This window comes from Sporothrix schenckii (assembly GCF_000961545.1).
Source record: "Sporothrix schenckii 1099-18 chromosome Unknown Cont41, whole genome shotgun sequence".
In the NCBI taxonomy this organism is placed as follows: Eukaryota; Fungi; Ascomycota; class Sordariomycetes; order Ophiostomatales; family Ophiostomataceae; genus Sporothrix; species Sporothrix schenckii.
Genome location: NW_015971142.1, coordinates 1,421,568 through 1,444,137, shown reverse-complemented (window position 1 = coordinate 1,444,137; position 22,570 = coordinate 1,421,568). Strand labels below are relative to the sequence as shown.

At 56.2% G+C, this 22,570-nt stretch overlaps 11 protein-coding genes across 11 annotated transcripts; 8 read left to right on the top strand and 3 right to left on the bottom strand.

The window, feature by feature from the left end:
• Positions 1-475: 475 nt before the first annotated feature.
• SPSK_07870 (2-deoxy-D-gluconate 3-dehydrogenase) lies at positions 476-1,315 on the top strand (the record flags this gene model as incomplete). The annotated part of the gene is made up of 2 exons (XM_016734523.1): positions 476-592; positions 656-1,315. The coding sequence occupies 2 exons, from the start codon at positions 476-478 to the stop codon at positions 1,313-1,315; spliced, it is 777 nt and encodes a 258-aa protein (XP_016590794.1).
• Positions 1,316-1,422: 107 nt separating this feature from the next.
• Positions 1,423-2,436, bottom strand: SPSK_07753 (D-3-phosphoglycerate dehydrogenase; the record flags this gene model as incomplete). The annotated part of the gene is made up of 1 exon (XM_016734410.1): positions 1,423-2,436. The coding sequence occupies one exon, from the start codon at positions 2,434-2,436 to the stop codon at positions 1,423-1,425; it is 1,014 nt and encodes a 337-aa protein (XP_016590793.1).
• A 499-nt stretch (positions 2,437-2,935) lies between these two features.
• On the top strand, positions 2,936-5,630 carry SPSK_07033 (C6 transcription factor; the record flags this gene model as incomplete). Its single annotated transcript, XM_016733703.1, has 2 exons — positions 2,936-4,446; positions 4,628-5,630. 2 exons carry the CDS (start codon positions 2,936-2,938, stop codon positions 5,628-5,630), a joined length of 2,514 nt encoding a protein of 837 aa, XP_016590792.1.
• Positions 5,631-5,757: 127 nt separating this feature from the next.
• SPSK_08100 (uncharacterized protein) lies at positions 5,758-6,183 on the bottom strand (the record flags this gene model as incomplete). Its single annotated transcript, XM_016734744.1, has 1 exon — positions 5,758-6,183. One exon carries the CDS (start codon positions 6,181-6,183, stop codon positions 5,758-5,760), a length of 426 nt encoding a protein of 141 aa, XP_016590791.1.
• Positions 6,184-7,311: 1,128 nt separating this feature from the next.
• SPSK_06952 (RNA interference and protein silencing protein (Qde2)) lies at positions 7,312-10,542 on the top strand (the record flags this gene model as incomplete). Its single annotated transcript, XM_016733622.1, has 1 exon — positions 7,312-10,542. The coding sequence occupies one exon, from the start codon at positions 7,312-7,314 to the stop codon at positions 10,540-10,542; it is 3,231 nt and encodes a 1,076-aa protein (XP_016590790.1).
• Positions 10,543-11,760: 1,218 nt separating this feature from the next.
• Positions 11,761-12,325, bottom strand: SPSK_10802 (uncharacterized protein; the record flags this gene model as incomplete). Its single annotated transcript, XM_016737072.1, has 2 exons — positions 11,761-12,028; positions 12,057-12,325. The coding sequence occupies 2 exons, from the start codon at positions 12,323-12,325 to the stop codon at positions 11,761-11,763; spliced, it is 537 nt and encodes a 178-aa protein (XP_016590789.1).
• A 2,450-nt stretch (positions 12,326-14,775) lies between these two features.
• SPSK_07455 (uncharacterized protein) lies at positions 14,776-16,299 on the top strand (the record flags this gene model as incomplete). Its single annotated transcript, XM_016734117.1, has 2 exons — positions 14,776-15,670; positions 15,797-16,299. 2 exons carry the CDS (start codon positions 14,776-14,778, stop codon positions 16,297-16,299), a joined length of 1,398 nt encoding a protein of 465 aa, XP_016590788.1.
• Positions 16,300-17,177: 878 nt separating this feature from the next.
• SPSK_07152 (uncharacterized protein) lies at positions 17,178-19,361 on the top strand (the record flags this gene model as incomplete). The annotated part of the gene is made up of 3 exons (XM_016733819.1): positions 17,178-17,522; positions 17,649-17,900; positions 17,958-19,361. The coding sequence occupies 3 exons, from the start codon at positions 17,178-17,180 to the stop codon at positions 19,359-19,361; spliced, it is 2,001 nt and encodes a 666-aa protein (XP_016590787.1).
• Positions 19,362-19,804: 443 nt separating this feature from the next.
• SPSK_07567 (oxidoreductase) lies at positions 19,805-21,125 on the top strand (the record flags this gene model as incomplete). Its single annotated transcript, XM_016734226.1, has 3 exons — positions 19,805-20,408; positions 20,469-20,627; positions 20,701-21,125. 3 exons carry the CDS (start codon positions 19,805-19,807, stop codon positions 21,123-21,125), a joined length of 1,188 nt encoding a protein of 395 aa, XP_016590786.1.
• Positions 21,126-21,492: 367 nt separating this feature from the next.
• SPSK_08213 (uncharacterized protein) lies at positions 21,493-21,723 on the top strand (the record flags this gene model as incomplete). The annotated part of the gene is made up of 1 exon (XM_016734851.1): positions 21,493-21,723. The coding sequence occupies one exon, from the start codon at positions 21,493-21,495 to the stop codon at positions 21,721-21,723; it is 231 nt and encodes a 76-aa protein (XP_016590785.1).
• A 119-nt stretch (positions 21,724-21,842) lies between these two features.
• SPSK_08119 (uncharacterized protein) lies at positions 21,843-22,238 on the top strand (the record flags this gene model as incomplete). Its single annotated transcript, XM_016734762.1, has 1 exon — positions 21,843-22,238. One exon carries the CDS (start codon positions 21,843-21,845, stop codon positions 22,236-22,238), a length of 396 nt encoding a protein of 131 aa, XP_016590784.1.
• Between the last annotated feature and the right edge of the window lie 332 nt (positions 22,239-22,570).

Below are 22,570 nucleotides of genomic sequence, written 5' to 3'. Positions count from 1 at the left end.
GCTTTTGTGAGAGATGCTTAATGTTCGGGGAAGGAGCCAACGGCAGCTATGGACAGCACTTAGAGGGACAACAGCGCGCCTTGGTTCGTGGTAAAAATATGGGCCGGTTGCGGAGGCCCGCTGCGGGACAGCTGGGGACAGCTGGAGCTAGGGACACTGACGGGCTGATTCGGCGTTTGCTTGTCGCTGTGGTTTGCGAATTGGAGACGAATTGGGAAGGAAACAGGCAAAATTTTACGAACACTACAGAATACCGCTGTTGAAAATAGTTCAATAGCCGAAGGTGGCACTAGTGACGAGCACCACCTTTTTAGCTCCCCCGCACACCAAAAGCAGGAACACTGCTGCTGGACCAATATAGCTTGATTGTTGACCATTTCGAGACTACAGAGCCAGAGATCAACTCAAGCGTCACCAACGGCCACTGCATCACACCCGAATCTTGCTTCTAAACCATACCACCACATCAAGCAGCATGGATTTGTTTTCGCTCGCTGGCAAGACGGCCCTCGTCACAGGCGGCACGCGGGGCATTGGCCAGGCGATGGCCGTCGCTCTGGCGGAAACGGGCGCCGACATCCTTTTGGCATTGGTGTGTCCGGCCCCAAACTGCAACAGACAGTTTTATCCAGTCTTCTCTACTAACATACGTCAGCGCTCTGGCGCCGATACGGCGACCAAGACACAGGTTGAGGCCCTCGGCCGGAAGTGCACGCTCTACAACGTCGACATTTCGTCGCGCGAGTCCGTCGCTGCCCTTGTACCGGCGGTCCTCAAGGACGGACACCGAATCGATATTCTCGTCAACTGTGCTGGCATCCAGCGTCGCCACCCGGCCCACCAGTTCCCCAACAATGACTGGGACGAGGTGCTTCAAGTCAACCTGGGCTCCGTCTTTGAGCTGTGCCGCGATGTCGGCGCACACATGCTGGAGCAGCCCTTTTACGAGGGCACAACCCGGCGGGGAACCATCATCAACGTGGCCTCGCTCCTCAGCTTCCAGGGCGGCATCACGGTGCCGGCGTACGCAGCCAGCAAGGGCGGCGTGGCGCAGCTGACCAAGGCGCTGAGCAACGAGTGGGCGGGCAAGGGCGTGACGGTAAACGCGATTGCGCCCGGCTACATTGCCACGGACATGAACTCGGCGCTGATTAGCGACGAGTCGCGGGCGACGAGCATTCTGGCGCGGATCCCGGCGGGGCGGTGGGGTCTGCCGGAGGACTTTAAGGGGGCTGTGATCTTTTTGGCCAGTCGGGCGAGTGCATACGTCAGTGGCGAGATTCTGACGGTGGACGGCGGCTGGATGGGCCGGTAAGTGCCAGCGGAAGGCATATTGTGGACAATAGATTTAGACCTGGTTTCATTTGATGCAACAATATTCATCCTGCTCGCAAATGTCTACATATCCAACCTCACTCTCCGCTATAAACTCGCCTTGAGCACCTTCTGCTCAGGCACCTGTGTCAACAATCCCTTCCCTGCCACGGCACTCGTAATATTGTCAATCACTAGCACCTCCATCCGCTTTTGTGTATCCACCGTAAATGTGCCCACGTGTGGCAGTAGCACAGCACGCGGGTTGCTTAGCAGACCCGGATGCACCTTGGGCTCTTGCTCGAAGACATCCAAGCCGACACTCCACACCTTGCCGGACTCCAAGTGCCGCACCAGCGCCGCCTCGTCAATGATTGGGCCGCGCGCTGTGTTGACAACAATCACACCATCCTTCATCTTTGCGAATGCTGCCTCATTTAACAAGCCGACGGTAGCGGGCGACTGCGGCACGTGCACCGAAATAACGTCACTTGTGCGCAGCAGCTCGTCAAACGACACGTACTGGCCTAGGTTGCCGTCGGGACCGGCCACGGGCTTGCGGCTGTGGTACTGCACAGCAAATCCAAAGGCGGCCGCCCGGCGGGCCGTGGCAGCCCCAATGCCGCCCATGCCCAGAATGCCCAACCGAAGACCGTTTGGATCCCGGCCCAACGGTGATGAACCGCGCCACTCGCCCGCACGGATGGCTGTCTGGGAGATCCACGCGCGGCGCAGGGCACCGAGAATGAGGAATAGGGTAGTATTGGCGGTCGCATCGTTGACGGCACCGGGCGTGTTGGACACGCTGATGCCGCGGGCCGTGCAGGCACTGACGTCGATCTGGTCGTAGCCGGCGCCGTTGTGCGATACAAATTTCACCGACGGCGGTAGATGGAGCACAAGCTCCTGGTCAAAGCGGCCGGTAATCGCCACCGAGTCGTAGGTGCGAGAAATGGCGACAACATCGTTGTAGACACCGGCGTCGAGGTCGCGAAGGAACTCCTTGCGGGTGCCGGACGTGACAGAGCGGACATTGGCAACGTCGGACAACGCTGCAAACTCGGCCTTGGCATGGACGACGTCGCCTAACATAAGCACGGCAGGCTTGGAAGTGGAGGCCATGCTGCCTGCGACGGTACGTTGTGTCTCGGTCGGGAGTCAACAGACTGCGATGCCCGCAATGGTCTTCCGGCAAATGGTGTCAACAACTGACTTGATGTGTGAAAACGACACAACAGGTCCGCCAGAGCCAGACAGTCGCTTCCAAACATTTCCCCCGCCATCGTTTCGGCATAATTGTCTCCGTGAGGTCTCTTGTTTACGCGAACATCGGAGTGCAGAAACTCTCAATTCAACTTAGCGTGGGTTCAGTTGCCGTTTATTTGCCGAAAGCTAATCTGGATCGCCGATGCGGGGAGGTCTGCAGAGGCACAGCACATATGACCCGTAAGGAGCCCTACAAATTTGCGGGCCAACCTGAGGATAGACACCAAATTCTCTAAAGCCGAATCCACCTTGTGGATAGCCGACGTTTGGGACCTGCATCTGCACCGCAGCATCTCCAAACACAGCTCCGTGTAGGCACCGAGTTGCCAAACGACACACAATCCCCATACACGCAATGGACAGCCGATCTCCACCTTCGTCAACCTCAGACACTGGCTCGGCCACGACTACGGCACCGATCCGAGCCGCCACAGCCACATCGACAACATCACCTGCAGCAATCACAACGTCCAGTCCTCTCAAAGACAAGCACCGCGTCTCCCGTGCTTGTATATCGTGTCGCCAGCGCAAGACTCGATGTGACCTCTATTCGCACGGCACGCCAGGCCAACCACCATGTACGCGCTGTTTCCAGGAGCGTCTGGAGTGCACGCTGGCGACATCCCGACGTGGCGGACGGCGGCCGAGGCGGACCGATGTCAACCAAAATCAGGGGCGAGCTCGTGCTCCGCCTCAGCTTCAGTCTCGTGGATCCGGATCCGGCTTACCGCCGTCCAGTCCTCATCTCGGTACACACGCGTCGACGCGTCGGGCTACGGTGCACATGACGGGGGCCGATATTGACGGCGACTTTGCGGCACGCGACCTGCTGAACCCATCCGACGCCTTGAATTTGCTGGCCCAAGTGGCCGACCTCGACGGCGACCACGACGAACAGGACCAGAGCCATGGTGGCGCGTACAATGCAGGTGATGGGCACAACGATGCACAGCCAGGGACACCGACACCGGCACCCCACCATCGACATCCACACCACAATGATTCTAGCGAAAACGCCAACCACAGCCACAATCTCAATACGTCCTTCTACTACCCGCCCATCTCGGACGGCCGCCTGAGCCTCGCCGACGCATCCTACCTTCTGCAGCACTACCACGAACACTACCACCCTTTCTTCCCGGTTGCCGACAAGCGCGTATTTGACGGCCGCAGCATTGCGAGTCTCGTCGAGGCAGAGCCGCACCTGCTGACGAGCATCTTTACCGTCGCCTCCAAAGACGACCCCGCGTGGCACGGTGTGCACGAAGCCTGTGCCAGCCATATGGACAATCTGGTGTCCCGGTTGATCAGTCGCGGTTCGTCGTCGGTTGGGGCTGTGGAGGCCTTGTTGATCTTGGCGGAATGGGCGCCCCAGCTGCCACAGTCGACGCCACAACCGACACCACGACCTGAATCGCAATCACAAGGGCAGTCACGGAACAGAGTCCCGCCCGACCCAGCGCCGGCACTTATCGGCCGCGGTGAAGAAGACCAGGGCGCCTGGATGCAGATCGGTGTCGCCATCCGGCTGGCCTACTTGCAAGGCCTCGAGCAAACGGGCCTGGTCCTCGGCAACAACAACAAACCCACCGACTTTGAACGCAAGCGTGTTGCCTGGGCGGCCTGCTACATGAGCGACCGCGAGGTATCGATTCGCCTGGGCAAAGGCTTCTGGTCGCGCGGACCGGGACCGTCGACCGTGCTGAGCGCGGGCGACTTTCCGACGCTGCGTGCACAGCAAGCCGGCGCGGGCGACCTGGCTGAGCTGTTCCAGGCTCGCCTGGAGATGACCCAGCTATTTAGCAACGCACACGATATTCTCTACTCGTCGACGACACATCGTGAACAGTTATTTGTCGGCGGGGAGTACGTCAGGTACATTGTGAGTAGCGGCTCTTTGCAAACTATACGTCCGTTCCATGCCTACCAATGCTAACACACAAAGGATGACTTCACCGCCGTTCTTCGCAAATGGAAGCTGGTCTGGGGCGGTCTGAGTTGTATGGCAGTCTTCCACCTTCTTATTTGTATAGATCTCTACTGACAGCACAGTGACACGCTCTGTCAAAGCCGCCCTCATTCTGTCCTACGAATTCCTTCGCCTCTACATCAACGCGTTTGCTTTCCAAGCCACCATCAGCCGTGCCATTACACGCGCCCGCCAGTCGCCGCCCGCCTCTCGGACGGCTGTGCGCCCTCTCTTTACCGATCTCGCCAGCATCCCCGACGCCCGCTTCATCTACGAGTCCATCGATGCCGCCAACACCCTGTTGAGCACCTTGAACGACTTCGTCGACCCAACCTCCGCCCTCTGCTACATGCCCCTTAAGTATTATCTGTACGTTATTTACGCTGCCGTGTTCCTGTTCAAAGCCAGGGTGGCCGGTGCCTTGGCCGGCGACTCCGGCATCAGTGCCCGCCGCACCATCAATGTCACCATTGATCGGCTGCAAAAGTCGTCTGTCCATCCACACGGCCTGGGCCAGCGGTATGCGCGGTCACTGTACCTGCTATGGCGCAAGTCGGTCGACCGAGCAGCCGCTCAAAAGACCAAGAAGACGGAGAAAGCGGCTGACAAGACGGCAACTACTGCCGGCACTGCCGTCAACACACCTGTCGGACGCGACCGTAACGGCGACCATAACAGCAGCGGGCCGCAGTCTCCGGCTCCGTCCTCCACTCACAGCGACACCATTGCCAACGGCACCCACAGCAACGTCACCAATTTGGATGTCAGCAGCATACCAACCGGAACGACCATGGCTGTTGACACGGACATAGTGGCGAACGGCGTAAACGATACCAGCGCAAATACAGGCGTTCCTCCCGACGATGGCCGTCCTCCAGCGGCCGAACTGCTCGACCCGCTCAAGGGCTTCTCGTGGCGCGACCTCGACGGCCTGGGCCAGTTCATTGGGAATGACATGAACTTCCTCGACCTTACCTTGGCGACGCCTATGACGGACTCTGACCACGGCGCCGCGGCAGTGGATACAGTGACGGATGCCTGGCAGGACATATTGTGGTCGGGCAATGACGTCATCTTTTAATATTGGTCGTGCATTGATCACAGTACGTGAAGTAATGATAAGGCACTGTTTCAAAATAACGACATGTGTTGTGATACTCACAGTACGGAACGCATATCTACCTGCGTTCCCGTTACCTGCCTGCCATTTAGAACGAAAAGTCGGCAACGTTGATGTTGTACGAATACTGCACACCATACGCCCGGCGCGGGTTCAGCTTGTAGTAGTAGTCGACGTCGAACCGGACGCAAAACCGCCCCGCCCGGTTGATGGCCAGGCTCCACAACTCGAGCCCAAACTGCCGGCTGCCATCCGCACCCATACGCAGCAGCCGGGACGATGTTCGCTCGGGACCAATCAGGCGCGGCGCCGGGTCGGCGTCGGCATAGGGTGTGATGGCGGCGTCGGCATTGTACAGCGTCGCCTTGGCGGTGACCATGTCGGCCTTGATGTGGGCCGGGAAGGTGATGCGAAGATTGAAGCAGTTTTCGAAACGGACGCCCTTTTTGCCCTCCAAGGGATGCTGCACAAACGAGATGCCGCCGGTGGGCGTGATGTGGCTTGGTGCGACCATTTTATTTTATTTATTGTACCCTGTTTGATGAGATGCTGGCTGGCAACAAAGTAGGAAATGGGGCAATGAAGTAAAACGACCATTACGAAGACAAAACTCGATCGTGCGTGGCTTATTTGTATGTCTCTACACTCTGCGAATGACGAGCACGGATGTGACGCATTCTTTTCATACCATGTTCAGTACCAAACAAGTGAACTACCAATGATGCGTCACAATAAACATTAAGAGCTTGACAGACTAGTTGTGACGAGAGAGAGACAAGTAAATGTTAGTCGGTCTGCATTTGTTTTTTTTGTTTTTGTTTGAGAAATATTGTTAAAAAATACCAAACTATTAGGTGTAAAATGTGTACATCGCAGATTTTTAATGTCCAAGATCTCTTGGCAAGGCTCTAATATAGTTGTATATTTAAGATGGATTATCTGAACTCGTCGACATATGTTGCATTCCCTCGAGATCCATCATCCGACATACCACGGCCAACAGACCAGCAAACAGTCTCTCCCACCACCAATCCAAATAGTGACGAGTTGGACGCCGAATAGCTGGCGGCGGGGTACCAAAACACGCAACCTACTCAAAAGTGCAGTTTTGGTTCATTCGTGACCAGAAGGCATACCATGCAAGGCGTACCACGGCCAACAAAGAACGTGCCTAACACGACGCAACGGCGACGTTAAAGTGCACGAACAAGGCACTGTCATAGGTTGGATCCTGACAAGCTCGCACACCACCAGCTGCTGTGCAACCCAAGTTTTGGGCGCAGCTCGCAAACGAGGCGACAACGTTTTGCTCCATTGGTCGACGGCTGCTTCTGGCATGTTGGTGACTGCGTCTTTTGGCCCAGCCCATTGTCTCATTTGTTCACTTCCATTGTCTCCTTTGCTTACTGGTCCGTTGCAAAGATAAAAGACAAACGGTAGCCGCCCCCGCACATCTGGCTTTGCCTTTTGTCTTTTGTCTCTTGTCTTTTATCTTCTGTCTTTCTCTCGTTTCATTTTGCATCGATGATCATCGATTGCATCGTCGATAAAGAAAGCAAAATACCAACAAAATTCTCAAAACAACGAACCAATTCAAACTCGGACGAAAATACCCGACTGAACACCCACCCAAGAACACCTTATGTCGGGCCGTGGACAAGGATATCGCGGCAGCCGTGGAGGAGGCGGCCGCGGTGGTGGCGAGAGCCTTACATACCGACCGCGCGGTGGGCATGGTGGATATGGGGAAGGCCGGGGTGGAGGTGGAGGACGCGGTGGTAGAGGCGACTTTCGAGGCGGCCGTGGCGGAGGCGGCGGAGGAGGCAGCAGAGGCGGCGGCCCTGTCAGTGTCGTGACAGGCGCCCCGGCGCCTGATGCTGCCGTCACCAATTTGGAGAACGCCATTGTCAAGGCCAAGCTGGCGAGCGGCGGCAAGCTCGATGCGTCCCGCCCCTTTCCGATGCGGCCAGGCTACGGCACCAAGGGCCATCCCGTGACACTGTGGGCCAACTACGTCGTGTTGACGGCAGCGTCCAAGCCCGAGCTTGTGCTGTACCGCTACGACGTGTCGGTGACGCCGGATGTGACGGGCAAGAAGCGGGCCCAGGTGCTCCGCATCTTCCTCGAGGACACACCGGAACTGGCCGGCCACAGGGGCGACGTGGTAACGGATTTCAAGTCGACGCTCGTTTCCCGCGTGCGTCTTCCCATGGACGAGACCGATTCGTTTACAAGCACCATCGCCTACCGTCTCGAGGGCGAGGACGCCATCGGAGACGACGGCGGGTCCGGGCTGCCGGCGACGCGCAGGGAGTTTGTCGTGCAGCTCCGGTACACAAATGCCCTGCCCGTGGCCGACTTGCTGGCCCACCTGTCGTCCACTTCGTCCGCGTCGTCCTCGGCCGCCGCGGTCACCGACGCCACGACGGCCTACACAGATGCGCTGCCCACGCTGCAGGCGCTCAACATCTTTTTCCACCACCATGCCAAGACGTCGCGCGATCTGGTGGCGGTCGGCGCTGCCAAGACGTTTTCCGTCCAGTCGGACAGCAACGCGTGGGACCTCGGCAGCGGGCTGACGGCACTGCGCGGCGTCTTTGCCAGCGTGCGCATGGCCACGGCCCGGCTGCTGGTCAATGTCAACGTCACCAACGGCGCATTCTACCAGACGGGCCCACTCGACCAGCTGATCCTGGCGCGAACGGGCGGTGCGGGCGTGACCCTAGGCACGGTGCGCCGCCTCGAGAGCTTCCTCAAGCGACTGCGTGTGCGCACGACGCATCTCAGGGACAAGACGAACCGCAAGGGTGAGATCATCCCACGGATAAAGACCATCTTTGGTCTGGCAACGCCCAATGACGGCCATGGCCAAGAGCACCCGCCCAGGGTGGCTCGATTTGGCGCTGGGCCCAAGGAGGTGCAGTTCTGGCTGGACGGACCGGCGGGTGGAAGTGGAAGTGGAAGCGAGCCCAAGGCACAGGCGTCGCCACAGAAGGGAAAAGGCAAGGGCAAGGGGGGCAAGGGCAAGGCATTGGGTGCTCCTCAGCCAGCGCCTCCTGCCACCGGAGGGCGCTACATTTCCGTGTATGACTTTTTCGTGGAAACGTACAACCGCCACCTCGCCAGCCCCGGCCTGCCCGTGGTCAACACCGGCACCCGCGAGCATCCCACCTACCTGCCGGCCGAAGTCTGTGTCGTACTGGCTGGCCAGCCGGCGCATGCCAAGCTCGACCCCAGCCAGACCCAGCAGCTGATCCGCTTTGCCGTTCGTCGGCCGCAAGAGAACCAAGCCTTTGTCGCGGGCGAAGGGCTGGTCATGGCCGGCCTCTCGTCGTCGACCAACGCGCGTCTCGGGCCGTTTGGTCTCGACGCGGCCGCACGCCTCATCACGGTCCCCGGCCGCGTTCTGGCCAGCCCGCGCGTCGGCTACGGCCAGAACAAGTTTGCCAGCGTCTTCAACGGCAGCTGGAACATGGTGCCCCGCGACGCCCAGCCGCTCAAGTTCTCGGCGGCTGGCTCCCTCCGAAATTGGTCGTGCCTCTACATCGAACTGCCCGACGCCCACTCACGTGCCCAGACGTTTACGCCGCCCGAATTGGCTCACACGCTTGCCCAGTTTCACAAGGTCATGCTGGATTCGGGCGTCACGGCCGCCCCACCACTGGAGGCCAAAATGTTGAGGTTGCGTGGCGACGGCCTCGATGACCCCCAGTTGCCCGAGATGCTGTTCCGTGCCAGCGAGAAACTCCAGCTGCTGCTGGTCGTGCTGCCTGCCTCGCCCATCCCGCTGTACAACCGCATCAAGCAACTCGGCGACGTCCGCTGCGGCATCCACACCGTCTGCGTCGTCGGCAGCAAGCTGGCCAAGACCCAGGGCCAAGACCAGTACATGCGCAACGTCGCGCTCAAGTGCAACCTCAAGGCCGGCGGGCGCAACCAGGTGGTCGAGCCCACCCGCCTCGGGTTGCTCGCCGAAGGCAAGACCATGGTCGTCGGCATCGACGTCACGCACCCGTCGCCGGGCTCGTCGGCGCGCGCGCCCAGCATCGCCGGCATGATCGCCAATGCCGACGGCGGCGCGCTGGGGCAGTGGCCCGGCGTGCTGCGTGTGCAGGCCGAGGCGCGGCAGGAGATGGTCGCCCACCTGCACGAGATGCTCGTGTCACGGCTGCGGCTGTGGCAGACCAGGCAGAAGGCGCTGCCCCAGAACATCCTGGTCTACCGCGACGGCGTCTCGGAGGGGCAGTATCCGCTCGTCGTCGCCGAGGAGCTGCCGCGCCTGCGTGCTGCGTGTCGCGACGTCTACCCCGCCGCCGATCAGGCCAAGGGTCTGCCCAAGATGACGCTGGTGGTCGTCGGCAAGCGCCACCACACGCGCTTCTATCCCACCACGGCCGCCGACGCCGACGACCGCACCGGCAACACCAAGCCCGGCACCGTTGTCGACCGCGGTGTCACCGAGGCGCGGTCGTGGGACTTTTTCCTGCAGGCCCATGCCGCGCTCCAAGGCACGGTGCGGCCGGGCCATTACGTTGTCTTGCTTGACGAGATCTTCCGCCCCAGGTACGAGCCCACCGGCAAATCCACAACCGCGCCCGCACCAGGCGCCGTGGGCGTCGCCGACCGTCTCGAGGACATCACCCAGAGCATGTGCTACGTCTTTGGCCGCGCCACCAAGGCCGTCAGCCTTTGCACGCCCGCCTACTACGCCGACATTCTGTGCGAGCGTGCCCGCTGCTACTTGTCGAGCGTCTTTGACGAGTCAACGGAGGCATCGACAGTGGCGTCTCAGGCTGGAGGAGGACGAGGACTACCGTTGGACCAGGACGTTCTGATCCACCCGAGACTGCGGGATAGTATGTTTTACATTTAGGGGAGGACTGGTTGAAATGCTGAAATTTGATGGCAAGATGAAAACGTGGAAAGGGTAGAAATTCTGTTTGATAAATTCGAATTATTTAAAACGTAAATGCGTGAGATAGTGCGAGAACGTGGAAAGCTAGGGTATCAAAATATAAAATGACAGAATATCTGTACATCGAAAGGATCGAAAAGGGGCTTGCTTTCATGTTTCAGGTTGTGCCTCCTCTGCTAGACGGTCAACTGCCTTGTCTATCTTGTGTGCGCGTCCGTCTTGCTCTGCATTTATATTTATTAGCATAATACTACCAGCGTCCGTGTCCCCGCTTGGATTCAGCCCATCGCAGTCGACAAGACCTGTTTCGTCTAAGAGCCCTCCGAATCTCCGCACCAAATCTACTCGCTTGGAGAATATGGCAGATGGTGAAGTGGACTTGAAGAAACACCGGATTAGATATCTCCACCGCTGTGTCGGAGCAAGTAAACTCGACGACTGCCGTGCCACTTTTGAGGAAATACCCAGGTTTTGGCCGGTGAAGTTGACAACCTCGTACTGGTTCTACCAACAATTAGCTTTAGACGAATTAATGATCCGCGCGTGCAGAGTACACGAATCTTGACAGCCTTATTTTTTTGTTGCTCGTGTGCGTGCTGGAGGAGGAGTTAACATTTCATCGTCTATCACATACCGTCGCTTCTGGGTCGAGGCAAGAACCCAAGCCGATAGTTACAGAAATGGTCGTGCACGTCAAGGCTCAAGGTTATTGCGTTACCCCGTTGGTTGACGCTTCTAGCATCAATCAGGTCCTGGTTGTCCGGGAAGTAGCGGTGGATTGCAAACCAGATCACGGCCCTATTCCATGACTGCACCGCGTCGGTGTCGTCGAACGACCCCAATGCGAATGGGAAAACATGTACACAGTCTGTGTCCGCTCAGACTTCACCAGGAGATGGCTGAACGACTCCATCAGTCGGCATTTTCGGGCTCCGGCTCGCTGGCAATCCCCGGCCATCATGGCCGGAAGCTACACAAGTTAGCAGGAACCCTGTCACGCAATCATAAGTACAAAGAGCCTTACCGGCTGACAATTTCCTTCCCCTCTGCATGAGGTGTGCAGGCACCGCAGGGAGCCCCCCGCGAACACGCAGGCCGGGGCCGCCAGCGGGCCGGAGCCCAAAAATGCCGCTCTGAAGCAGCGGCAGCAAGGGAGCGGTGCCAGATCACTGGGCACTATGATGGCCCCAGCGACATCCTGGGCCAGTGGAGCGGGAGCGGGAGCCACAGCGGCAGGCGCGACAGGCGCGCTAACCGCGCCCAGGTCGTCGTCGTCATCGCCGACACGGACGACGCGTCCTCCATCTCGGTATCCTCGTTGGTAGAGGCACCAGCCGACCGGGTCTCGAAGTCAAAGCTGACTTCGCCGGCGTCAGCCACACTACCAGCGACGCTGGGCCGCCCGGTCTTCAGGCTCGCCGGAGGGGTGCCCAGTCCCCCCGGGCTGGGTGACCGAGCTGCCCTCCCCCCACGACTCCAGCGCCGCGGCCTTCTCTTCCACCAACACCTCATCCCGGGCCTCAGCCTCTTCCTCAGAGGCGCGGAGGGCCAGGGACAGCTGCGCCGTCTCGGCGAGCTCCACGGAGAGGGCCCGGGATGCCTCGCGGGCGCGAGCGGCCTTGTTAAAGTCCCAGATACCTGTGTAGACGCACCGGTATCCGTCCCGACTTAGACAGTCGTTTCGAAGTTTCGTTTGTTCAGCTCGTGTCGACAATTTCCATTCAATGGAAGACTTGACCATGTCGGTGGCATAGGATGCACCATCGCTCGACGGTGTTGCCAGTGGCACTGGGGCTTTCCCGCCCGCCAGTACAACTTGAGGTGAGTGCTTGTCAGTATGGATGTGGAGTTTTGGATCCTGGTGAAGGGTGCAATTAAGCCAATGGCAACAACACGACAGCGAACATACACGGCTTCAAGACGGCGTCCAACATGTGATTCGCCAGCTGGGCGAGTCTGACAGTGTTGACTGGAGGGATGGCAACACGGATGAATGCTCGGACAGCGGCGGTAATTGTCGTAGAGGATTCCAGGACACGGCATAAGATGGACCAGAGAGAGGCAGCCGATAAATAGTGAATGGCCGCCTCGCGGCGTGGATCTGAGTATAGCTGGAGCAAGGGCGAACAGCGTGCGATGATGCTGGAGGTGGTTGTTGCCGGTCAGACAAGTGTCGGAGTGTGTCGTGTCAAATTTTCAAATGGTAAATATGCGGGGGATGAAAAATCAAAAGTTTAAAGCCGTTGCCAGGAGACGCCAGAAGCGACAGTCTCGAGGAAGGTGCGAACGCACCAAAGCACAAACAAGGCTGTGTTGGGAAGGTGCGACCCACAGATCAATTTGAGCTGCTATTATGACGTTGTCCGTAGACAATGGCCACCGCACCAAGTTGGTTACTACTTATGTTTGTACGTGGGGCAGGGTGGTACAATTTGTCGTTTTTTTTTTTTTTTGATTTCCCTTTATTCCGTTTTATTTTTTTTTTTTTTTTAATTTTTTGGCTCTTTCAACTTCTCGACGTAAGATGAAAGATATCCCCCAACATGGAAATACGACGTGAATCAACTTTCCTCAAATTGGAATAATAGAAACCGGTGAACACAACGAAAGTCGATGACGAAAGGTGGTAGTAAACTGGGCCAATTCATTTATGGTAAAATCGTGAGAGGATTGGGTAGTGGGATCACTCAATACCTTCAACTTCAGCCAATGTGTACATTTTACAGATGGGACCACAACAAACTGATTCCTCCTTCCATTATCAAAGAGATAAATACAACGGGGAAGAAGCAGCCACCCTGTTCTCCGACATCACGGCCCCTTACAAAGAAGTAAACATGACGACCGCGTCGTTAAATCCTCCCTCTGTTCCGCAATACTGATCATACACTTGGCTCCGAACCAAAAAATCCTTATAGCCTTGTCTCCTGACCTTAATCCATATTAACGCGGACAAAGTTAGTCGTTATCGACATCCTCCCAGGATGTCACTTATTGTCGTCTCCCTCCCAGGCGCATTATTTAGTCTGTCGTCTATTTACGGTACGGTTATAGACCCACCTTGTTCAATATGAATTTAGGTTCGGGATATGCGCCTTGTGGATTCCGACTTGTAAAATGGGTACAAGTTTAAAAGTACACCGCCAACCAGTATGACGGCCCCAGATGTGACACTCTCTTACATATTATTCACTTCCGTTTACGATTTGTCGTTCTCTTAATCACCTTAGCCGTGTTTATAATTAGAGGCAGCTTCTCCATCTCCTTTCATTGCAAATCTTCCAACACCTCTGGTCCTCAAATGGCCGTCGGAAACATGCATCACCGTTTCTGTCCTTTAGGGTACACAATCTTCAGGTCGAATATCCCACAGCATTCCACCATTTAACCACCCGGCCACTACGATCCCCCTCAATACCCACCACCATCCGCAGGTTGAGGTGATCCGTGCACATAAAACTGTGTGTGGCGGACAAATGGCCAATGGGAGACATTCAATCAAGGCTCGCACCAGACCTAGTACCACTCTCTCACCCGTATTATAACGTGTATCGTAATCCATCAAGTTCCACGGCATGTAAGAGCTGAGCGAGCCAAGCGCCTGTTACTTCACGGTGGCTCACAGCCTTTCATGAGCGAGTTTGCTTGAACAAGTCGCCCATCCCGATTTCCTCAAACATCTTCAGCGCTATCGCATTTTTGTTCGTGGACTCGTTTTTCGTGGGATGTACGTGCTGATGCGAAGAAGTCGTTTCCTTGTCCTTGATCATCGCATCTTCGGCTTGGTGGTCTTCAGTCACTGTATTTTATTTTTTTCAATTTTGTCAGATTATCTCGAGTCAGATTTCATATGGTAATGCCTTTTAAAGACATTACCAAGTCCAAACATACGCTGTTCGACAGTCTTTCCGGTCAAGGCAACAATGGTCGATTCAAAAACCAGTCTGTATTGTTCCTTGGTCGCCTTATGTTCCAAGTGCAGGTTAATGGTGTCTTCCAGACGGTGGATCGCAAGGCGCTTTGCTTTACTGAGAGAGGGCAACATAGGCTTGTTCGCAAAGGGATGATTGACCAGTTTGTTCAGTTTGTCAACGACGTTGGCTTCAGCCTCGTCTTTGCCGATTCACGGGCGACAAAATTTCAGCGCCATTTCACCCGCCCATTGATGCACTCGTCAAACTATGCACGAAAATGGCTTTCTACCAGGACCGCGCAGAATTTGTCGAGGATGGGCATTTGGACGTGTGCATGCGAGCATCCGGCGAGAGGATGAAATCAGAGGCGACAGGTCGGAACAAGTTCAACGAGTCATTTTTCACCCTCGCAAATGATGCTAAGGGAAACAAGGCGTACCAAGTAGAGGAAGACTTCGACCTCACTGCCGTCCGAAAGCTAGCACACCCAGACGAGTCAATGGAGACTGACACGACTCGCAAATACCTCGAGGTAGGACTAGTATTTGGAAAAAGCCCAAACCTGTATTTGGCAACTGGGAACCCTCGGGACAAGAAGAGAGAGGCGGAGATGGAACAAAGAGGCGTACTGCCCCGCGATGACTTTGCTCTCAGAGTATTCACGCCAGCCACCGACGTCGTCAAAAAACAAGTGAAATACTACGTCGCTGCAAAGTCGACCAACGGCAACTTCCAGCCACGAGTGGTAAGGGCCGAAATGGTCTTCTTCTACCCAGAGTTTTGGCGGGGCATCGACAACATTCCGACTATCAGGGACCGTCTGACTGCGGTAAACAAAGTTTGCCGTGAGGTTGCTTGTTCTAAAAAACAAGGAGACCCTGGAGCAAGTGTCCTAGTTGTGCCTGATGACACGAACAAAACACGCTTCCAGCATCCCTCGAAAACCACAACTTCTGACAACGTCGCCTCACTTGTGTTGATGCTACATACCATGTATCTAGAGACAGGGGACGTCAACTACCTTGTAATGATCAAGGAGACGCTGAAGAAACACAACGGTATGAACCAGTTCGGCCCGCAAACGCGCACGGAGGGTATATACGCGTTTCTTGACTTTGGCGAGACCTTGACGGATGATTTAGCGCTTGAGATGGTAGAAGAACTGCGTGAAAGTATAATGTCCTTTCGATTAGCACCGTACCATCGATTGTACTGACTGTTGCTGTCAAATTCAGACCCAGGTCAGGCTTGATGTCGACGCGGGTTTTCTGGTCGCCCTTCACGGGCTCCTGGTGCAGCTTGGCCCCGAGGCGCAGGCAAAAGTGGACTTTCGTACTCTGGAAAACTTCCTCTCCTTTTACACCTTCTGAACGGCGACAAGATTTGTGAAGAAGCCATCAAGGTGGCGCTGCTGGCCACCGAACTCCACGGCGACAGATTGCCTCAAACATACTTGCCGCCAATGACAGAGGAGGACAAAGACAAGAAGCCATTGACACTCCAAAGCATGCGGCACGTCCTTCGTTGCCTCACGTACGTCCATGGACAGATCAAGGACTACGCCGACCGGGCCACAGCCGAAGTTGTGGACCAGTATGGCGGTGCTCTGCCCCACCGATCTTTCAGCGATCTGATGGCAAGAATCTCCAGCGCGAAAGACAAAAAGGAAGCAGAAGGTCTGTACTCCGAGCTGATGGCCCTGCATGTGGCAGCTTGTGTGGACACAAATCAGCAGGTGTCTAAATCTCTGGGAGAAGTAACCAGGTTCATCACGGATATCCTGGGCCGTACGAAGGAGTAGACAGAAAAGGACGATAAGGTGAAGGTTATGTCGACGCGTTGATTTCTTCCAAGTCTGTGGTTTTCTGTGAACGTTTCTTCTCACGATTGCAGCTTTGTAATTTCGCGTTTTTACTTAGCATTGAATTTAGTTTCCAGATCAATTTGCGTCGTACGATGGATAACAAGTCAACACCGTTGTTGAGACCGTAAGATATCCAGTTTCCTCTGATGCACTGAAATAGAGGAGCTAAACAAGGGTAAAGACTGTTTAAAATCGATCTCAAAACAGTGCACAGTAAAAAAGAAGCTCTCCAAAATGTCACCAGGCTCTGATCTATTATACCCCATATCTTACTGAATTTCTACACCGACTGGCCGTATATCGACACGTACGGCACGTTAAAGTCCTTCTTTGTACAGCGTATGATGCCACCGGTCTGATAAGCTGCATGTCATCACCATCAGCTAGACTCTCGATCAAACGTACATCAACAACAGAGGTTTATTGACTGTTGCTTGTGAGCCATGCCAACTATTTGTTTACTCTACATCACCTACCTTCCCCTCACCCTACCACACCCAGCTTTTACACTCTATGAAGCTTAGTGTCCTTGTCGTGCCCACTCAGTAATACATTTTTCTGTCTCCAAGACCGTTCTCTCTACCGGCGTCACTCAATGTCCACTGCCTGTGAAGTTTACTATCTCGTATTTGCAGCCCGACTGACATTGTGCAGATCCGTTTTCTTCACTTTAATGTTACTTAGCTTCCACACTCCTGAAACAAATCTGAACCACAAACTCAAGCCAGTCGGTCGCTCTACTTTTCTTGCTATTGTTGAACACTCTTTCAAGCATTGAGCCACGTTTCCACCAGTTTCCCGAGTAACGCAAGAAAATGAACGAGTTGCCGTCTTCACAGGGCCTACAAGATGACCTTCGGGGACTGGAAAGCCACCTGTTGGCCGCGGCGAGGCACCTTCAAGAGGCAACTATTACCATTGACAAAAGAATGGCCGTGATTCTGCAGGACAATCTACAAGCCGGGCCTGCCATGGTCGACGTTCCAGAGTCTGAAGGACTTCTGTTTGGTAACGACAGAAAAGACGACCACGGCGACCAGGACGACCAGGACGAAGATGACAATAGCAGTGACAACGACGAGGACAGCGACGATGACGAGGATGACATGCTGGACAAAGCAGAGCTGGAGGCATACTTTAACGGCCTAGAGAATGGGATTGTAGGCTTTGATTTTTTGCTGTTTTGTTTTTAATTGGCCATTTAAATCATCACATCTGCTGCGTTCTTCTCACTGACGTATCTCGTTGTTTTGAAACGAAAGCGATGCTCTACGGTGAACACACAGATTGGACAAGGCTTGAAGCACGGCATCCACCCGTTCCCGCATCAGGTTGAGGCTGCTGCCGCCATGCTCAGCGCGAGAAAGTCGAAATTCAAGGGAATGATCTTGGCAGACCGTCCAGGCCTAGGGAAGACTCTATCCTCGTTGATGGCCATTGCAGCCTCCGACCGCACCGGCCGCGGCCCTTGTGTCGTGGTTGCGCCCACATCGTGCTGTTCTCAATGGGTTGCGGAAGCGCGCCGTTTTCTCTCCAACGTAAGAGACATCGTATGACAAATCAATGCAAGACGTCGCCGACTAACTTCAACGTAGGCCGTTCGGGTCATCCTGGTCACAACCGAAGATGTTTCGCCAGTAGAGGTCTATAGCCACGACCTGGTGGTCACGTCCTACTCGCATCTGGCAGCGGAGATCTCTAGGAGACGACGATTCGAGAGAGACATGAAGGAGTTCACACGCCGGCCACGGGGCTGCGAACCAAAGGTGCCTCACCTGTCACTCTTTTCCGGCTTCTATAAGCCCAAATCCAATCCGTGGGGTGAGTTTCTCATATTGGACGAGGCCCATACAATCAAGAACACGAACACACTGTCACACTTTGCCGTCTCTCAGTTTCGCGACAATTTCGATACCTGCATCATGCTGTCCGGGACACCATTGGACAACACGTGGCAGGATGGTTTTGGCTTGGTGTCGATGCTTCGTGGTCACCCATTTTCAACGCTCCCTTTGTTCGTCAACACATTTTCAGAAGAACCTAAAAATAAACGGGGCGTGAGAGTCCCGGATGGCGATTTCCTCGATAGGTCGATTCAGTTCTTCAAGGCCGTTTTACTGCGCCGCCCGCAGTCGACCATCAACGACCTCCTCCCTCCTTTGACGCGGCACAGGATCACTTTTCCCCTGCCAGAAATAGAGCTGGTGCACTCCAACAAACTCTTTAAAAAGTTCACGGATGCCGCCGGCAAGATTGATCGAGGCGGTCAAAGCAAGGGAAAGGGATCAAAGCACAAACAAACACGTGAAGACGCAGCTGAAGCATTTTCCCTGTTGTTTCAATCCCAGCAGATAGCGTACCACCCCCAGTTGTGGAGCGTCCCGTGGCTCGAGGATGGGCTTCTCGACCCTGGTGACCCCGATGACCCTGACCATGACAGCCTGTGCTGCGACAGGGACGCCAGTACCAGAACGGAGTTGTTGTCACAGCTGGAAGAGGGCGAGGGCTGGCGGTCAGCTCGCGTGGAAGCCGTTTTGCGCACGGTTATGCAACACAGACATGCCCGCCCCGGAGACGCCATTCTCGTCGTAGATGAGTACGTTCTGTTCCTTTCGATCCTGAAAGTCGCATTTCGGAAGTTGCATCCAGAAACAAAGGTCTTTAGCTACGATGGAAGCATCCCTGCCGACGTGCGGAGCTGCGTCCTCCAGTCGTTCCGGGAGACGACCGAGCCCAAAGTGATGCTTCTAAGCCGCGGCGCCAGGGGTGTGGGACTCAACATCCAATGTGCAAATGTGGTCATCCAATGCTGCCCATTCTGGAAGCAAACGTGGGAGGACCAGGTCATTGGCAGGGTGTACCGACCTGGTCAAAGCATGCCAGTATTCGTGTATACGATTGTGGCTGAGGGTTGTCAGATTGAGGCGCATAAGGAAATGCGAAGAGACGAAAAGCATGCCATTAATGAGAAAATATTAGATGGCGTTACCTCAAAGTAGGGTACTATGGTTCTAAAGCAAGGTGCAAGTATGATTTGTTACCGAAGTATCGAAAGCGAGGGGCAAGTAGAGTGTGGTGAGTTTCATGTAGGACTTTGTTTGGGGTTGGGGGGCTATAAGGCGAGATAATCCATTCGGCTGCTTGGTTGAAAATGAAAATTTATAACATTGAAAATGCAATGGACATGTCTGTAGAGCCGCAGATTTTCGGTCGTTATACACTCAGGTGCTGTTCGCCCTATGCTTAGCGTCCACGTCCCCCGAAGTCCGAAAATGCACTTAGACCAACGTCCCCCGATGCCGAAGACTCCATGCATAAATACAGTGCTCAGGCACACCTTTCTTCGTCTTTCTTTTTTTCAAGGTTTAAACATATTCAAAATCATTTACTTTTCTTTCCTGTGCATTAAAGTAAAAAGAAACTTCGCTCGCCGCGCCTCAAAATGTCCCCACCGCCTGTCCGCGTCGCCATCATCGGCCTCTCGAAATCAGCCACCACGTCATGGGCATCCACTGCTCACCTCCCCAATCTCTTGACCGATGCCGGGCGTGAGCGGTTTAAGATTGTGGCGCTGTTGAACACGAGCGTCGCCAAGGCCGAGGCGGCCATCCAAGCGTACGGACTCGACCCGAAGACGACCAAGGCGTACGGCCACCCCGACGACCTGGCGGCCGACCCCGACGTCGACCTTGTGCTGTGCTCGACGCGCGTGGACACGCACTACGCCGCCCTCTTGCCCAGCCTCCAGAGCGGCAAGGACGTGTATGTGGAGTGGCCCATTGCGTCGAACCTGGCGGACACGGAGGCGCTCGTGGCGGCGGCCCGGGCGAGCGGTGCCGGCACGGTTGTGGGCGTGCAGCGGCGGTATGCGCCGATGGTGCTCAAGGTACAGGAGCTGCTGGACGCCGGGGCGATTGGCAAGCTGCTGAACGTGCAGGTGAACGTGCACAACGGCTTTGTGAGCTCGGACGTGAAACCGGCCGGGCTCAAGTACTTTGTCGAGCGCGCCGTTGGCGGCAATCCCATTACGATTATCATTGGACATTGTGAGCACAACATGAAATGGACGTGGGCCTGTATTATCGAACGTGGCTAACCCTTCGCAGTGCTGGATGCTGTCGAAACAACTGTCGGCAACTTTATCCCGGGGACTTTGCACTCGCACACGCAGCTGCAGAAGCCAGAAATAAAAATTATCGATCCGGCCACCAAGGGGATTATCGAGACCGTTCGCTCCGACGTTCCCGATCTCCTGTCTCTTCATGGTAAGTCACTTTCCTCTGAAACCAGGGCATAATCATTTTCGCGCGCAATTGCTCACACTCCCTCACAACATAGGCTTCGTCAAGTCGGCCCGCACCCACAACGAGCCGGCCACGCTCACCCTCCACTACGAGCGCGGCTTCCAGTTCCCCGGCCATCCATCGCTAGAATGGACGATGACGGGCACCACGGGCAAGATCCGCGTCGTGGAGCCGGCCGGAACGTCGTTTGAGACGGACCCGGGCCCGGACGGCCTCACCATTCAGCTCTGGACGTTTGACACGAACAAAGTCGAGGACGTGCCGTGGGGCTACAGCGACCTCCAGCTGCAGGTGAATCCACGGGCGCGCACCACGCAGACGCTGCTGTACGCGTATGCCGACGCCAAGCGCGGCCTGACGAAAGACGACATCCGCAAAACCCCGGAATGGCCGACCCTGGAGAGTGGTGCGGCACGGGCGGCCGAGATGGAGGAGTGGCTGAGCTCGTTCAAAGCGTGAGCAAGACTGCGACGACGTGTATGTAGCGAGCTTAGGTTGAAACATTTGCCGGTGTGCTCAGCAGTGTCTGCGAGAACGTGCATCGCTGTGACGCAATGTAGAGTGGACTGACGGAGAGAATGAGCCGTGTGAGCTCGGGGAGCCGTGGAAAATCGGTGGTGATCCACGGCTCCACCCCTTCGGCCACGCGCCGTTCTGCGTCTCCCAGCTTGAGGACCGGATCCGACGGAGGCTGCCGTGCCTCCGCATCTACAGTACGCCTCCATTCTTCCTCGTTCGCTGCCTGCCAGAGCGCATCGCTGGACGGAAGCACCATGTGCTCGTACATGCCGTCGTCGTCCTTGGTAAAGAGCGGCTCAAAGTAAGCATGGTCGAGCGTCTCGGCCCCGTGGAGCAGCTCGTGGACAATGTAGACCAGAAAGAGCGTGCGGCGGAGCGACTCCTGCACAACCCACGTCTTCCAGTCGACAGCAGAGGGCGCGCCGAGAAACGAGTGCGCAAAGCGGCCGTCCGGGGCAGCGCTGGCCAGCTGCTGCAAAAGACGCCGTGTCGCCCGGACCAGGTACTCGTGGTGCAGCACAGCCGCGTTGAGCCGTGAGGGGAAGCGGTTGGCTGCAATCAAGGCCTCGATGCCGTAGATGCAGAGGGCTTGCAGGACGACGCAGGTATGCTCGTAGTCGTGCAGAATGCCGGGCTAGGGGGACAGCGTTAGCAAGCATGTTCTCAACGGAAACAACTGAACAACGACGTCGCCAGACGACGCACCAACTGTTTTATCAGCTTGTCCTGCTCGTGGGACATGGTCTCGCAGACAAACTCCGTGCCCTCGCTCTCCATGTGCATCTTCATGCTGACACACGCAAACGCCACGGCCAGCGGCGTTGGCGGGCCGTTGCCGTCGGCGCGGCGGCGGCACAGCGTCGGGTGGATAAACGGCGAGCAAAACGTCGGCTGCAGCATGCGCATCGGGTATTCCCCCACCAACCGGGCCAGCTCGCCCAGGCTAAACATGCCGTGGTAGAGCCGCGGCCGTTTTCGCAGGCGTCCGTGGTCGCCCGGCGAACGCTCAGCAGCGGCCGTTGCGGCCAGCGACCGGGCAATGAGATGGGCTAGATGGTCGGCTGGCTGGAGGATCGACTTGGGCTGAAAGTGTAGCGAGAACGGCGCCGACAAACTGTTGCTCTGTTCACTGCTGGTGTGATCCCTCTGCTGTTCGTGCAGTCCTCCGGGTGTGGCCGTGGGAGTCTGGAGGGTGGTCGTTTCGTCGACAAAGTCTACGCTCTGTGGCTCGCCCGGGCCGTTGAAGAGATCCGCATCCTTCAGAAAAAGATCTCCACCGAGTCCAGAGAGGTCCAGCTCGTCCCACCCGCCATTCGGGTTGTTGTCGAACCCCGCGATCGTTCCAGACGGGAGTGTATCAGAATCAGTTAATTGGTGCGAGGGCA